Below are 14925 nucleotides of genomic sequence, written 5' to 3'. Positions count from 1 at the left end.
TAATAAGTCACGTGATAGGCATAAAAATACTGATATCAGTCATATGAAAGTGTCAAACTTTGTCAATAAGGAAAAGGAAAAAAAGCAAAGATTTATTATTTATCTTCATAAACCCCAATGGGCCCAATGTGAAGAAAAATGTAAAAATTTGGATTGTGTGTAAGTGTTTGTGAATAAATATAAAATAACGAAAATGTCGCAATGGGGTTCGTCGGATTCCGGTATTTTACGTAAGAAACGTGTGGAAGAAAACTTGGATCAGTTGTTGGTGTTTGGGTACTCTTGCAAAATATTCAGGGATGATGAAAAGGCTCAATATATAGACCAGGGCAAACACCTTATTCCCTGGATGGGTGATGATAGTTTAAAAATCGACAGGTAACGACACAAAACATTTTATAAGCATTGCTACAGTTGGTTTGTAGGTATGATGGTCGAGGGACTTTGTCAGACATAAGAAGCTATGAGGCAAGCCGGGAAGGGTATGATACATTACGTTGGCTTGGTTTAAGCGAATCGGAGAAGAAACTTGAGGAACGATGTGACAGAGAAAGATATTACTCTTTAGAAATCAATGAGGAAGAAGAGGAAATGTACAAAGGCATGTCAAGGTAGAGTTACAAGTATAATTCCTGTCTAACCGAAACTGGAAATTTGCAGAAGAAGTAGCCAAAAGACAGAAAACTAATGCCATAGCATTTGACTATAATGCTTCACTACAACCTGAAAAAGAAGAACCTGAAAAGGATGGTATTCCAACAGTTCCTGAGAAGGAAGAAGAGGATGAACTGTACAAACCCTCACCAAATTTAGATGTTCCTGTTGACATTAACATAGTAAGTTTTTATGATAAGCTATAAAAATCAAGTCATTTACTGTAAAATGTGTTTAAAGCCAAAGACAATGAAAGAATATGCAAGAATTGAGAAAACTGCCTTATTTGTGAGTCGTCAAGGCCCTCAAATGGAAATCCTTATCAAAGCCAAGCAAGCAGACAATCCTCAGTTCAGTTTCTTGACAGTGCATGACCCACTTTACAAATTCTACAGACATTTGTTGGCTGCTTTTAAGAATGGCAGATATCAGCCCCAGTGTGAAAAGAAACCAGGTTTGACTACTTTCACAAACAGTTTTTTGTTTGTATTATTAAATTATGATTTCAGAAGCAAATCAGCAGGACAACTCTGAATCTGATGACAAAAACTCTCACTACCTTCATCCTAGCTTGCTGTCAGCAACTGCAAAACCGGTAGGTGCCTCTGAATTGTTTTCAGGTTTAATAGAAAAGTTTGGCTCTTATTTGAGACTCCTTTAGGTTACAGTTTGAGGGTGATAATAGTCAGTGTTCAGTGGTGGGATAAACTTGATTTACTATATTGCTTAACCTTTAGGTTTGTTCTAAACTGGTTAATGTAATATTGTATTAATAGATTAGCCTACTGTTCAGGTTTGTGTCAATTATTCCAAAATTGGAACTACATTCAGCACAAAATTTGTTTGATTTGAGCTGCAGGATAATTTGAGTAAATTTTGTTTTGAGTTGCATTTGAGTTTCTCAAGATTTAGTTCTGGAGCAAGTCACTTAGTGGTTACATTATGACATGTGCAGTTAAATTGAAATTTAGTAATGTTGAGAAGTATTTTTGCATTTTTTTGTCCTTCAGCTTTGGCTGTACAGTCAATATTATCAAAATAGAAAATTGTAATATAAAAAAATTGGAACTACAAACAATTAATAAATAAAAATCATCCAGTGTGTCCAGATTACTTTTGTTTCTCACTACAATTCTTAAAGTGTGGCAACACCAAGAATTTTCTAAATTATAAAATATGAAAGCATCTATAATAATGCACTTTTGCTAAACATTCATTACCTGCCATACCTACTCATTAACCTTTATGCTGGTCCACATTAAACTGACAAAGGAGAAACAAAACAGAAACTTTTTTCATCTTTTTTCGTTTTTCAACAATTCTGCAACAAAGTTGGAACATTTCAGCAACTTTTTTGTCGCCTTATTCCCCAAAAATTTTGAGTCCCCTTGCTTGTCGGTAAACATCAAAGGGTTTCTGTTTTGTTTGCTTTATGGGGAACTGAATATCTTTGGCGCGTGGTCAATAGTTTTTGTGAAAAGGATAAAGGAATTTGGACCAACTCTGAATGTATCAGGGGAAGAAATTGAAAGAAAAATAAGAAATTTTAACTCTCAATATTAAAGAGAAAAAAGGAATTACCAGCAGTACAAAAAGTCTGGCGCGGTACAAAAGTTCGTATCAAAATGCTTTGGATATGCGCTTATGAATTTTCTTAAGGACAAGAATAAACGACTCCGTGACTCGTTTGTCTGCGCAAAGTGGGTCTCACCCAAAAACATCTTCTTTTCTTCTTGAAATTTAACAAATCATAATAATAACCAGCCATTAATACGAAATCGTTCTTCAGTACGAAAACGGTAAGGAAACATGCTACAGTGTGGACTGCAAAGACAAAACTGAAACATGGAATGTTTGCTGCTGTTTTGTTTTTAATAAATGGTCTGCGATGTGAACTTTGTTTTGAAAATGTTTTGTTGCATTAAAGTTTTAAAAAAGTTTTGTTTTTGTTTTGTCCGTTTAATGTGGACCTGGCATTAGTTGAACATCTTAAAGCTGAAAATCTGCTGGTTTTAACTACTATGAGCTTGAAAATCATTAATAATATCAAAAAACACAAAATGATTGATGTTTAGAGGTACTTGCCGAATTTATAAATATTCTTGGAAAAAAGAAGAAAACATCCTTAAAACATAATTTTTGTGCTGAAAGTAGTATTTGGTAATTACAGGTTTAAACATAATAATTTTATTTATATGACAAGGTTTGTAACTACTAAACAAGTTTCTTTGGACCTGTAATGTACCCTGTAGTATTGAGTCCAGTGTTTATGAAAGCTTTTAATACAACTTGTCAATGGTTTTCATGATCAGTGGACTTCATGTAGTATGTCATGAATAAAGCATTTTTTATGTTACAGGTGTCATTTTTATCTGCAGCATGTTTGAACATTAGCCATACAGCGACGAAAAGCTTTTTCAGCTTCCTCCCAGGGATTTTCTAGATTTTCATCTAATAATCAAAACGAGCAAATTCCCCTTTTTAGTTTAAACTATTTTATTTTGTGATCGTGCCATTTATTTTCGTCCGACTGCGGGGTAAGTGGTTACCCGCCCAATAAGGAGAGGAGTCCAGACTAAAAGAAGACGGAACGAAGATTTCTTACCTTCTGCAGCAAACATTGAATTTACAGCTTACGCTCGCTGCTGGTGATTGCTCGACAACTCCAAGTACCTTGTAAAATATCACCTGAATCCGGTTAAATTAAAGAAAAAAGTACAATTCTTTGGACGGGAGATATTTGGCAAGCTACTTGGTTAACTTGGAGATTATTTCCACGCCAAGACCTTTATTTAGAAGGTCCTGTTGAGAACAATCGATAACACTTGCTTTTTCTTTCGAACAGGGCACGCCCCCGACGCAGACCCAGCTAACCAGCGTGCCGTATCGGCCGTCCGCTGATTGCGCCTACTCCCAATTGGTCAATCGGATTCAGGGGGCGGGGCTTGGTGGAAACACTCTACCCGATTCTCAGAGCCCAGCCACTGTTCAACAACAAACACCCAATCAAATGCAGATCATTAATCAAATGACTTTAGAACAACAGTACCATCAGTATTATTATGTGCAACAGTTCTATGAGTACTGGAGGCATTCTGTGATCAATAGTGAACAAGGAGGTAAGTAAAACTTTGAAATTATTTTAGTATTCTATAAGTTGGACAAGTAAGAGAGCTTGAGTTTGCTGTTGCCAAATTTATATGAAATCAGTGGTTTGGAACAGCTTATTAACGTCGTGTCTGTGCAACTTTCAGTTATAGCAATTGAGAAAATAAGGTTTTGAAATTTTATTACATCACTAGAGCTATTTAGCTATTTGGCAAGATGTTAGAATTAGTTATCTTTAAAATAACAACAGCAACGGTAGAGAAACATGGAGGAGACAAGAGGAGGCGAGGGAGGGAGGAGGAGGATATCCAAAGATGGATGTTTAAGGCTGTTTAGATGGATAGATAGAATCTTTAAAATAAAACAAAATATTTATTATTCTGTCTATAGAGACTAGTCATGTATAAATTAAGTAACATTTTCAGCGTTATACTCGGGTTTACCGATGAACTTCAGTCAGTTAGACTCAAACATGCAAAGTTACATTCATCAACTGGCCTGGGCGCAATTTGTACAACATCACCAGAAACAAATGCAAGAAGCGCAGCAGCAAGCCCAGACTAGTTCTAACAATAATAATTCCTACGCCCAAATAGGTAAGGTACAAACCAGGGCAAGTGGCGGTTACGTCCATTTATTTATCTTACATGTCGCTGTAAGACAAATATGAAATTCGTTTGAGAGATAACAAACTAGATGACGTAACCGCCAATTACAGTGGCTTGCTTAATAAAGGCCGTTTTACGTGACTATCCAATTTCTTATACAAGATCTTGAACAATAGACCAAAACAAACTTGCAGTTCCTATCAAAATTTATATTGTTTTACATTACAGCCAAGATATAATCCTATATTGGATGCAATTAGACAGAAAAATGCTTTCTTAATTGATTAATGTGTTACTGTTTTTGGATTGGTTTTTAATTAATTAAGAAAAGTCATGGATGATCTAAATCAAATGGTCTATTCTCCTGTTTGCTTCAGTATTCCTCTCGTAACGTGCACCTAGACTTTAGGTTTTTTTCGTACCAAATTTTATTGAAGATTAGAAAATTGTTTGTTTTCTGTTGGCCCATGATCCCTAAACTAGAAATTGGCTGAAAAATAGAACCGGTTCTATTTTTCGTCCATTTTTCAATCCTAATCAATTTTCGGGCCAATTGACACTATCCAATCTACCTTCTACAGAAAATTGTTCAAAATCTTGTATAAAAAATTGAATAGCCTCAAACGGCCTTTATAGAAGTTTCATTACATTTAAACGAAAACCTCAAAACTTTCAGTATCCAACGTGAATAAAGACGGCATCAATCCTTACACCGCTAACGTACCGCAATTACCTCCGGTCAAAGCGGAACCAACTTTGGCGGCTAATGTCGAGAAGACTGGAGACAAGAAAGTTACTTTGGTCAAATATGATCCTAATGAAGGTAGTGAAAGAGTTGTTTAAATGTTGTTCCAAACAGCAATTTCCTTTAGTTTAGTAGGCAAATTTTTAGAATAAGCAATTATGTATTCCCAGAAACTTTAAGCACAGAAAGCTTAGCTATTCTGTGCTTTGGGGCATAAAATTTAACTGTAGGAAATATCTATTTGTGACAATATCCATGAAACTTAAGTATATTCACACAATCTCAAAACACTATTTACTGTTGTTATTCACTGTGAAAATTCCAGTAAATAAACCTTTACTCTCTTTGGCTGCGTATGGATCAGGAAGTGAAGACGAAGATTCTGAACAAGAAGAAACTGTTGTTAAGTCCGATCAATCTGTCAAGTAAGAAATGTAAAGTGTGTTTTAAGTGTTGCGGTAATAGTATTTAATTAGGAATCCACCGTCCGAGCTGCAAACTGTCATAGACAAAATGGCAGAGTACGTCATGAAAAACGGGGCGCAATTTGAGGAAATTATCAAACAAAAGGAGGATCCACGGTTTTTCTTCTTAAAATCTGATCACGAATTCTACCCCTACTACAAGTGAGTTTTTTTTAAGTTTAGTTAGCAAGTACTGATTTAAGATTTTCAGAATAAAACTATCCAAATTGAGGGGTGAACCTGAAGTGAAGAAAGCTGAAGAAAAGAAATCAATCCCCGTTAAAGTTAACAAAAAACAGCCAAGTGAGTTAACAAAGTTGTGAACAAAATTCAGGTTGTTTTCTAGTATCTGTCGTAGCGCCTGTCAGTTTTTCGATTAAGAAGCCCAAAGAGGAGCACCAGAAGGAGATTAGGAGTGCTTTACCGGTTGAAGATTCCTCGGACGAGGAAGGTGAGAAAAGTCCAGCAAATAATGCAAAAGTCAACATCGCAACGCCTCAAGTGCCAGTAAAAACTGAGATAACAGGCTCTAACACACTTAGTGAAGAGTTACTCAAGAATAAGGAAATTAAAGCCCGATGTCCGGAGCTTATTACACTGTTGCCAGACTCACTAGTACATGATAAGGTTAAAGTGGCTGCAACTATAAAAACTCGCTCCAGGTAAAGTCCTTTTACTTTGATTCTTTTTATAAACAAAACACTGGCTCACTCTTACTCTATTTAGATCGCGTACCAAATCACCTGCACCGATTAGGAAACGAAAATCCCGATCCAAATCCACTGAAAGAAATGGAACGTCGCCAAAACGCCGCTCCAAGAACAAATCCATCCCGATTGATATGTTTGAAACCGGAGATGAACTGAAACTGAAAAATGGAACTCTAGAAAAAGACGACCCTATTCTCGAGATGCTGCAGCTGGAAAAAGACATCCAAGTGAATCGAGAGGAGAAGGAGGCTGACGAAAAAGAGAAAGCACGCCGGTTAGAACGCAAACGCAAGGCTGCCATGTTCCTCAAATTAAAGTCGGCTACGAAATCACCAAGTCGTGAAACCAAACCCAGAACCTGTTATTCACCCTCACATAGCCGAAGAAGTTCCGATGATAGTGTTATCATAGTTCGGTGAGTGTGGTTCCATTTTTGTTTTGTACGGATTCATGAAACTGTTGATTTAGATCAAGGAGTACAACAAGAGAGAAAAGCCGGACAAAAGAGAAGTCGTCGTCACGATGCAAAAGTAGGTCAAAGTCAGTGAGTCGGTCCAGTCGTAGATCGAGGTCGAGAGAAAGACATAGAAGCCGCATTACAAAAGATAGAGAAAGAAGCGAAAGCAGACAGCGACACGAAGACAAAAAGAAGAAAAAGGATAAAAAGAAAAAATCTCATAAAAGGTAAATTTTTGCGTTCTAAGCTCCATTATATCTAGCTAAACATTTTGCGTAGGAAACGTTCAAAGTCCAAGAAGAAGTCAAAAAGACACAGACGATCCAGGTCATCTTCGCGGTCTAAAAGGAGCAGGAGTAGAAGCAGTTCAGTTAAGTCACATATTTCTATAAACAGTTCTTGACATAAGACTCACTATTTAACTATAAGGAAACCATAACGTACATAATGTATATGTATATTAATTTGTATATAATATAAATGATGGATGCAATTAAGTCTGTTGTTTAATGTTTCGCTTGGCACTATTCCAAGTAAATTAAAGAAAGTTGTATAATAATGCTTCAGGTAAGAACGATTTTGAAGTCCGGGGTATGAATTGGTAACTAAACTGCTCGCCACGTCAACCGGGACAGTGGTATTTTTGGGTCATTTTTAAACCGTCATTGAGCTTGGTTGATTGGCTCTTTACTGATGTAAAAACTTTTGCTTTAATGCACTCTAACTGCCTTATACAGGGTGTGAAAGAAGTGCGTGCAAAAAAGTGAAATTTTCAAGTAGTCTCCAATTGACCAAATTTTTTTTTTTTAACATAAGGAAGTGTTTTTAGGTCAATATCTTGGGCCCTTTTGTGGGCGTTTCCCACTTAACGTCCCATGTCTCAAGAAATATTGATTTATCCAAAAAAGACGACATTACAGTGCTCAAGCTCGAATTAAGTTATGGCAGCAGCTTTTTATGTGTCATTTTATATCTTTTACATAATTTTTGAAGCAACCCCATGACCAATAAGATCATACAGGGTGACTAAAGACAATCAAAGTAGGACAAGAACGTGCGCAAAAAAAGTATTAAATTACAGCCACTTTACTAATAAATAATTTAAACTTTTTTCTTACTTAGGAACTTGTTGTCTAGGGTATTACCTCGGGACTCGGGTTTTTGGGCGTTTCTTAATTAACGTCATGTGTCCGACGAAATATCGATTTTTCCGGAAAATGGACAAAACAGTGTTCAATCTTGAATTAAGCCATAAATTAGCAGGTTTGTATCCATCACTCAAATGCCGTTGTATGTTCAACATTATCTGTTACATAATCTGAGTACTTTTCAGGACAAGCCCCATATTTGGTAAGACCTTACAGGGTGTCCAGCGACAGTGAGTGAAACTTTTGAAATTGTTTGCACAAATTGTTCTTCCACTTTAACTGTCTCTAAACACCCTGTATGGCTCTATCGGTTAAAAGACTTGAGTTAAAATTATGCGACACATAATATGGGACCTACACGTGACTTAAAATGAGCTACTCTGCCTTAATTCGAGATTGAGCACTGCTATGTCGCATTTTTTGGATACATCGCTATTTCTTGAGTCACAGGATGCTAATTGGGAAACAGGCAAAAATGTCCCGAGATATTGACCTAAACAACACTTCCTTAATAAGTTAAAACTAACCCAAAACAAATTATTCATCAATTGGGGACTACTTGAAAATTTCACATTTTTTGCACGCGCTTCTTTTCCACCCTGTATAGTACAGTGGCGGTGCATTTATGTCAGAGTTTTTTTCATCAACCAAAATCCCATAAATTAAGCTCAATGATAGTCCAAACTGCACCAAAATCTGTGGGTTCGTTTAAAAATGACCCAAAAGTTTATTTACGTTAAATAAATAACAAAATTTTGATACTTTTGTAGGTAATCTTCCCTAGTACTTCCTGTTAATTGAAACAAATTCGTAAACCACCTGTTTGTTACCTTGGAAATCAACTTTAAGTGGTTTTGTTGACCTAAGTGACCCTTATATGCAGCTCTTATGAACTTTTTGTCGCATTTTAGCTAATAAAATACACAGTTAGCGTGTATGCTACACTAATTTCTAGGACACCTTATATTTATATTCAAGACAATATTAGATGTAAGACAATATAACATAAAAACATAATGAATGAATAAACGTTTATTAGTGCATCAACAAATACCGACTAGCATCAGTAGCAATAACAATAATATATTTACACTTTACAGAATAATATTTGCTTGGATTTAATCACCAATATTATCAAATTAAAAACTTTTTTCCTTATTAAATAAGCATCAGCTTGCAACACTGAATAAATTATTAAATAAACTCATCACCGTGGATCCAACACAAAGCCTGTTTAACACTTTGCAATTTGGCCCTGCACAAAAATGTGGCAATAAGCAGATATTCCGCGTAACTGAGCTTATTATCTTGACGGGTAAAGCCTTCTGCTCCAACTCGACTTCCTTCACATACAATCTTAGCAGCTAAACTCAACAACCACTCTAAAATTTCCTCATAACCAGGTATTTTGCCAGACAAATGTAGCCAGGAATTTGGGGCCCACAAAAACAGTTGTCCTACATTGGCGGCTAATTCGGGATCCAGCCGATCACCTGGATGGCGCCTAAGCAAGTTTTTAATCAATCGCTTAAAAATTGTAGGCACTTTTTCAGGCAATTGCGGTAAATCCTCCTCTTTATACATCATACTGTTAAGCCTCCTGTTTTTATCCCCGTAAAACGGATTTGTCTCTCCAAATATTTCATAACCCAAAGCTCCCACAGCCCACAAATCTGATTTTGAATAATTTAGTTTGCTGAAAGGGCCCGGTTTTTTGCTGATTATTTCCGGTGCCATTAATGCAGTGTTGCCACCTTTATCTACGTCATAAGTGGTGTAAGACACTGTTAAATCTGACGATTGTTCAGCTAGGCAACAACCAAAATCACTGATGACTGCCAGGGGATTGTGAGGATCAGCCAAATCCAGAAGAATGTTGTCTGATTTTAGGTCTCTGTGTGCAATGTTATTTGCCACCATGTGGGTCACTCCTTCTAGTAGTTGAGTGAATAGAATAGCAGATGTGCGCGCTGATGGTTTAAAGGATGATAAGTATTCTTGCAAGTTCTGATGATACCTTTAAAAATAGATTGACGTCAGTATGTAATGTATTACAAAAGTAGGTTTGATTAATTGTTGAACTTGGATGTAACCTTTTATAATAACAGGAAGAATTATTATGAAAATCTAGTTATTTACATGAATCTACAGGACCACTACTACTACTTACTTGGTTCACATACAAAAAATATTTGAAAAAAGAGATAATCTATATAAAGATTTATCCTGATCATTTTTTCTGTAATGAAAATTGAATTCCAGACACAATAAAATTACTTAATGCAAGAAAAATAATATTAAAACAGCAAGCTTAAGTTTAGAATTAGCAATAATTCTAGACTCAAGTATAGATTAGTTAAAAAGTGCTTTTATTTTTAGTTTTTCCACAACAATAGTGTATTGTTCATTTTATAACACTACATTGTTTATTATTAAAAAATATTGATAGATAACTCCTATTACCAGTCAATTTATAAGGTTACTTAAATGAATACAAAAATTCCAATAGATATTGCACTTTGAATACTAAAAACAATAACTTGTTAAATGGTTTAATAATTAATCAAAAAATAAAGGTTTTGCCAAGGTAATAACCACCTTGACTACCCTGCACAGATCAACAACTCATTTAATTAAATGCATGTAACTTGAACTAATTATAAAATTAATTCTTACCTGTTCATTAATATAAACAATGACATGTTTCTTCCCTCTCCATTAGGATCAATCCGTTTTGGTAAAGCTGCAGGATACATTTCCCTGCACATCTTCAATTCAGGGATGTAATCAGTAAAAACTGAATGAATTTTAACAATATTTGGGTGTGGTGGTAGATGTCTTGTCATATTTAAAAATTCATATTCATAGCTTGATATTCCTTGTTGATTAAAATACATGGAAGCTGGGACAGTTTCCCTATACATAGCCTTTAAAATTGCCATAGAATTTGATTGGATATCGTAGTTGAACATCATTTTTAAAGCCCATGGAAATTCTCTTTCAGATTTGATGGTTTCTGCATCTTTTAAGGATACTGAATACACCACTGCATTTGCTCCCTTGGCAATTGGATTGCCAAACTTAAAAGATTCCAAACTTATTGGTGTGTTTTCTGGTGTAATTTCTTGTTGGGCATTATCTCTGTTCCACTGAATCTTTGAGATACATTCCCGTATTTCCCAGCACACACCTTCAAGCTCTTCTTCTTTAGTAAGCAATCCCTGACCAATAACGCTGACTCCAACCAAACCCAACAAAGGAGCAGTATTTCCACCAATACTTCTTTGAGAAGCTTTCTGAACCACTCCAGCATTACCAACGCGATTCAACACATCATCAATAAGCACACGCCTGGCCCTCTGGCTGACTTGAACTCCAATATTTCTAAATATATGGTACCTGTTGTTTTTCAGAAGGTCAGACCTTTGGACGGGAACTGACAAAGGCTGTACAGGTTTTGCAGAGATGCTAATTGATCGGATCGGGGGTTTCCCTGACGGTTTTGCCCTGTTCGCTTGCCGGATAATGGTGGTTCCATGTTTGATTAATTTGCCCCCTAGGGCTCGCAGCGACATTGTTGCAAACTGCCCTCCTTAGTTTGATTGTTATGGTAACCCTATATGTCCTTAAAAAAGTAAAAATCGGTGGTTTAATAAAGTTTTTTTTGAGTAATTTGCTCAGGTAATTACCGTTTATTTTAGACATTGCCCTTTAATTGGATTACTGAGAGAATACGCAATTTATTTTCGCTTGGCAAGTTGAAATGTTTCCAATTTTTTTTTTTTAATGGACACTTATCACTGTCAGCTGTCAGCTTCTCCGATTTGACATACTTTCTTTTCTATAGACTGTGAGAAATAGTTTGAAACACAGAGCCCCCTATAGACAGAACTAGAAAAGTGATCATCAAATTGCTCAAAATAACGGACACTACCACCAGACCTACTACTGCTATAAACAGTGAAATGGTTTTTGAAAGGGTTTAAGAAAATTAAAGAAACCTTGGAATCATTGAAAGCAGTAAAGCAAAGCCTTAACCACGCAAAACAATTTTATCGCTGACCTGAACCTATACATATAGGCCCAAAAAATTAATTTCGTATTGATATTGATTTGCAGACTGTTTTGGTTATAGTTTACAGTACAGGCATATGCTTGACCACAACCAAATTGAATAATCCTGTATATAAAAGCTCAACAGTACCTGTTTTCAAACAATGAACAATAGAAGGAAACCAAAAACCTGTGAGTAAGTTGACTGACATGACATTTTTTCTTGAATTAATGACATTATTGCTATTATACCATATTCACATTTCCTGCTAGTTTTCAAAATTAGATGGATACATTCCTGGCTTCCCATTTTCAAGCTCACTACAAAAAGTTTCTGCTGTTATGTACAGCTACCGCCACTGTCTACTTAATAAAACGTTACCTGGACAAAAAGAAAGCTACAAAGAAAGAGAAAAAGAAACTTAAAGAGTTTCCCACTGTCCATGAGATTCAAAAGTTCATTGAGGAGTTACCTTTTGATGCAACAAACCCGGGCAGACCGATAACCCTGCAAGATTTACTGGGCGAGTTATCGGAATTTAGTGAAGACGAAGAGTGGAGGGAACTTATAGCCAGTGTGCATACCATGTATAAAGATCGCTCACCTACAGAGAATAATAAAGAAGACACAGGTAAAAGGAGGAATAATTGAATTCAATAAAGTTTATTTATCATTCCAGGTAGCTTAATGAGTATTTATGAAGACCCCAATGTGATAAGTTTAAATGGAGATTTGGTGCACACTTCAGAGTGCACACAGTTGGAGGGGATGAGTAAAGAGGAGCAAGGGGAAGTGCAGAGTAAGGGTGAAGGCGACATTAGCACCGTTCCAGAATGTCCTAAAGTAGATGGTGGTGAAGTGGTCAATGATGAAGGGCAAGGGGATAAAATGGAATCTGTGGTTGAAATAAATTGCCTACTTACTGTAGTGGCTTAGATTAGCAGTAAAAAATAATAGTTTTATTTCGGCAGTAATATTTCCCATTAACAATTATTGCTGCTTCTCTACCAACTTCCATTACCAGTCAAAGCAAATTATGACCGACTTTTCATAAACCAACATACAAGCTATCATCATTTAGGCTGATATTTTCGCAGACTTTCGTCCAGAACAAAGTCAACAAACTTATCTATCGGCTTAATGATAAACGGTATAGCCGTTAATCCAATGGCGGTTACAAGCCATTTCCGCGAAGTTTTAGGCAGTTTTTCGCTTTTCTTCAGTGCATAACTACTGAAGGCACATATTCTATTGATGGTAAAGCCTGGGATGGCTACTGAAGCCAACAGCTGCCATACCAACGTATCTATTGTAGTGTAGGCCACTTTAGTTTTGTGATTCGTTTCGTTCACATTAGCCTAAAAGATTAGCCTTCTGTTATGGGGAATGGGGATTTTAAATCGTTTAATTTTTAAAAATTGTTCCACTTTGTGTGTCCTAAATTTTAGAAATTGCAATTCAAAATGGCGACTGGCGACATGTCATTTTAATCTATAGGTAATTTTTGTCAAAAAGTTGTGTCTGTTTTGTCCTGTATATGACTTAAAATATATCTAATGTACAAAATGAGACAATTAACACTTTGAAAAATTGCACAATATTCGGTTTCTTGCAGTATTGAAGGCTTCTAGTCTTAATATGGCGTTTTTGATTGACATTTGGTGTAGAAATAGTGTGTTGTCATATTGTTTCCATAAAATTTGATAGAGCAGAATACAAATACACTAGTTTTACACTAAACTTGTTAATCGAATACAAAATTAAAATTCTTATTACAGTGTCGTGTTGGTTGCCTACATCCTCATTATAATCGTGTTATAATCCTAGGTGTGTAGGCAACCAACAATACACAGTTCACAGTTAAACAGAATCCTTATAATTTTTTTTAATTTTTGTAATAATGATATTTTACGAAATATGACTTACTTTATAAGATTCGACACTTTTATGACCCGTATCGGCCAGAACGTATAAAGTAGCAATTCCGTATGTTACGTTAACCCATTTCGTGCCAATAATCGATCTGAAAGCTTCGCCCACTTCGTTTGCATAACCTGCAACATTTCCGCTCATTTATCTAATTTTACTTATATTTATTAATATTAACTAACCTAAATATCGGACTGGAGTATCTCTATACAGGTCTACGCTCTTATTTAATTCAATTCGTTGATTATTTACGTCCATTTTAGGATTCAGTTTTGACGACTGAATTTTGGGGTTATGTTGTTCTCCAAAAAATACAGGGGAGATGTAGAAAGTTGTTTCATTCACAGAATTTATGTAATTTTGCATGTTGCCTATTTTATTTGCTACCCAGATTTTATAGATTTTATTATTCTGAGTTTTTTTTCCAGTGTGAGATTATTCAAAAAAAATTAATTATAAATTGTGTTCTTATTCTATAAAACAAAACAATACAATTTATAGTGTTTACTAACATTTACGAAATAAAAGTTTTAATAAAGCATTAAAATAGAAACATAAATCTAAGCATAAATATATGTGTGTTGGTTTTATTAGACTCGAGTCGTTATTTCTAGCAACGGCCTGTTGGTCTAGGGGTATGATTCTCGCTTCGGGTGCGAGAGGTCCCGGGTTCAAATCCCGGACAGGCCCGTGTGACTTTTTTTTGTTTCCTGTAGTATGTATTTAAAATTCTCTGTAATAATTATTTTATGGATTATAATAATGTCTATTTGATGTACGTTTTCTTGTTTTTTTTTTTTTTTTCAGATAGTCACTTTATATTACCTTGCATTTTTCATACCTTTAATTTAAAATTGTTATAAAAGTCTTGGAAATAAAATCGTCGTTTTTATTTTTAAATTTAATTTTTCAAGAACAGTGATAAAAGTGGCTTTTACTTCCTATAACTCTAAACAATTAAGACAAATGCCTTAGGTAGGTAATTAATGCGTTTTAAGCAAATTTAGAGTCTTATAACCAATATAAACATAAACATATCAGTTTTGTT

General features: G+C 35.4%; 4 protein-coding genes and 1 non-coding gene across 6 annotated transcripts; 3 read left to right on the top strand and 2 right to left on the bottom strand.

Moving 5' to 3' along the window:
• The first annotated feature begins 63 nt into the window (after positions 1–63).
• On the top strand, positions 64–7243 carry su(w[a]) (suppressor of white-apricot). 2 transcript variants are annotated; one of them, XM_081974718.1, is made up of 15 exons: positions 64–378; positions 426–601; positions 661–836; positions 895–1108; positions 1164–1249; positions 3500–3773; positions 4188–4358; positions 5047–5193; positions 5480–5540; positions 5592–5741; positions 5791–5882; positions 5926–6241; positions 6306–6704; positions 6758–6973; positions 7026–7243. In XM_081974718.1, exons 1-15 carry the CDS (start codon positions 194–196, stop codon positions 7147–7149), a joined length of 2787 nt encoding a protein of 928 aa, XP_081830844.1. In that variant the 5' UTR covers positions 64–193; the 3' UTR covers positions 7150–7243. The 2 variants fall into 2 exon arrangements, with proteins under 2 accessions (XP_081830844.1, XP_081830843.1); XM_081974717.1 differs by having other exon boundaries at positions 5441–5540.
• Positions 7244–8911: 1668 nt separating this feature from the next.
• Pink1 (PTEN-induced putative kinase 1) lies at positions 8912–11741 on the bottom strand. Its single transcript, XM_081974714.1, has 3 exons — positions 11584–11741; positions 10571–11519; positions 8912–9911 (listed from the first exon to the last, which is right to left on the bottom strand). Exons 2-3 carry the CDS (start codon positions 11467–11469, stop codon positions 9089–9091), a joined length of 1722 nt encoding a protein of 573 aa, XP_081830840.1. The 5' UTR covers positions 11470–11519; positions 11584–11741; the 3' UTR covers positions 8912–9088.
• A 390-nt stretch (positions 11742–12131) lies between these two features.
• On the top strand, positions 12132–12902 carry LOC145725818 (uncharacterized). The gene is made up of 2 exons (XM_081974715.1): positions 12132–12579; positions 12628–12902. The coding sequence occupies exons 1-2, from the start codon at positions 12234–12236 to the stop codon at positions 12882–12884; spliced, it is 603 nt and encodes a 200-aa protein (XP_081830841.1). The 5' UTR covers positions 12132–12233; the 3' UTR covers positions 12885–12902.
• Positions 12886–14181, bottom strand: LOC145725819 (mitochondrial fission process protein 1). The gene is made up of 3 exons (XM_081974716.1): positions 14060–14181; positions 13875–14002; positions 12886–13306 (listed from the first exon to the last, which is right to left on the bottom strand). The coding sequence occupies exons 1-3, from the start codon at positions 14133–14135 to the stop codon at positions 13022–13024; spliced, it is 489 nt and encodes a 162-aa protein (XP_081830842.1). The 5' UTR covers positions 14136–14181; the 3' UTR covers positions 12886–13021.
• Positions 14182–14495: 314 nt separating this feature from the next.
• TRNAP-CGG (transfer RNA proline (anticodon CGG)) lies at positions 14496–14567 on the top strand. The gene has a single exon. It is a non-coding gene; the product is annotated as a tRNA-Pro (tRNA).
• Positions 14568–14925: the final 358 nt, after the last annotated feature.

The sequence above is a fragment of the Ips typographus genome, linkage group LG3 (assembly GCF_016097725.1).
Source record: "Ips typographus isolate SLU linkage group LG3, UJ_Ityp_2.0, whole genome shotgun sequence".
Classification (NCBI taxonomy): Eukaryota; Metazoa; Arthropoda; class Insecta; order Coleoptera; family Curculionidae; genus Ips; species Ips typographus.
The sequence above is the reverse complement of the archived record's forward strand: the minus strand, read 5'-3'. Positions and strand labels throughout refer to the sequence as shown.

Excerpts from the sequence above, each read along its gene's own strand:
- Pink1 (XM_081974714.1), bottom strand. The coding sequence starts at position 11,469 with ATGTCGCTGCGAGCCCTAGGGGGCAAATTAATCAAACATGGAACCACC. Across the intron at positions 9,912-10,570 it reads TTGTTTATATTAATGAACAG|GTATCATCAGAACTTGCAAG; the intron begins GTAAGAATTAAT and ends CTATTTTTAAAG.
- LOC145725819 (XM_081974716.1), bottom strand. The coding sequence starts at position 14,135 with ATGGACGTAAATAATCAACGAATTGAATTAAATAAGAGCGTAGACCTG. Across the intron at positions 14,003-14,059 it reads TACTCCAGTCCGATATTTAG|GTTATGCAAACGAAGTGGGC; the intron begins GTTAGTTAATAT and ends GAAATGTTGCAG. Across the intron at positions 13,307-13,874 it reads AAAGTGTCGAATCTTATAAA|GCTAATGTGAACGAAACGAA; the intron begins GTAAGTCATATT and ends CTAATCTTTTAG.
- LOC145725818 (XM_081974715.1), top strand. The coding sequence starts at position 12,234 with ATGGATACATTCCTGGCTTCCCATTTTCAAGCTCACTACAAAAAGTTT. Across the intron at positions 12,580-12,627 it reads GAATAATAAAGAAGACACAG|GTAGCTTAATGAGTATTTAT; the intron begins GTAAAAGGAGGA and ends TTATCATTCCAG.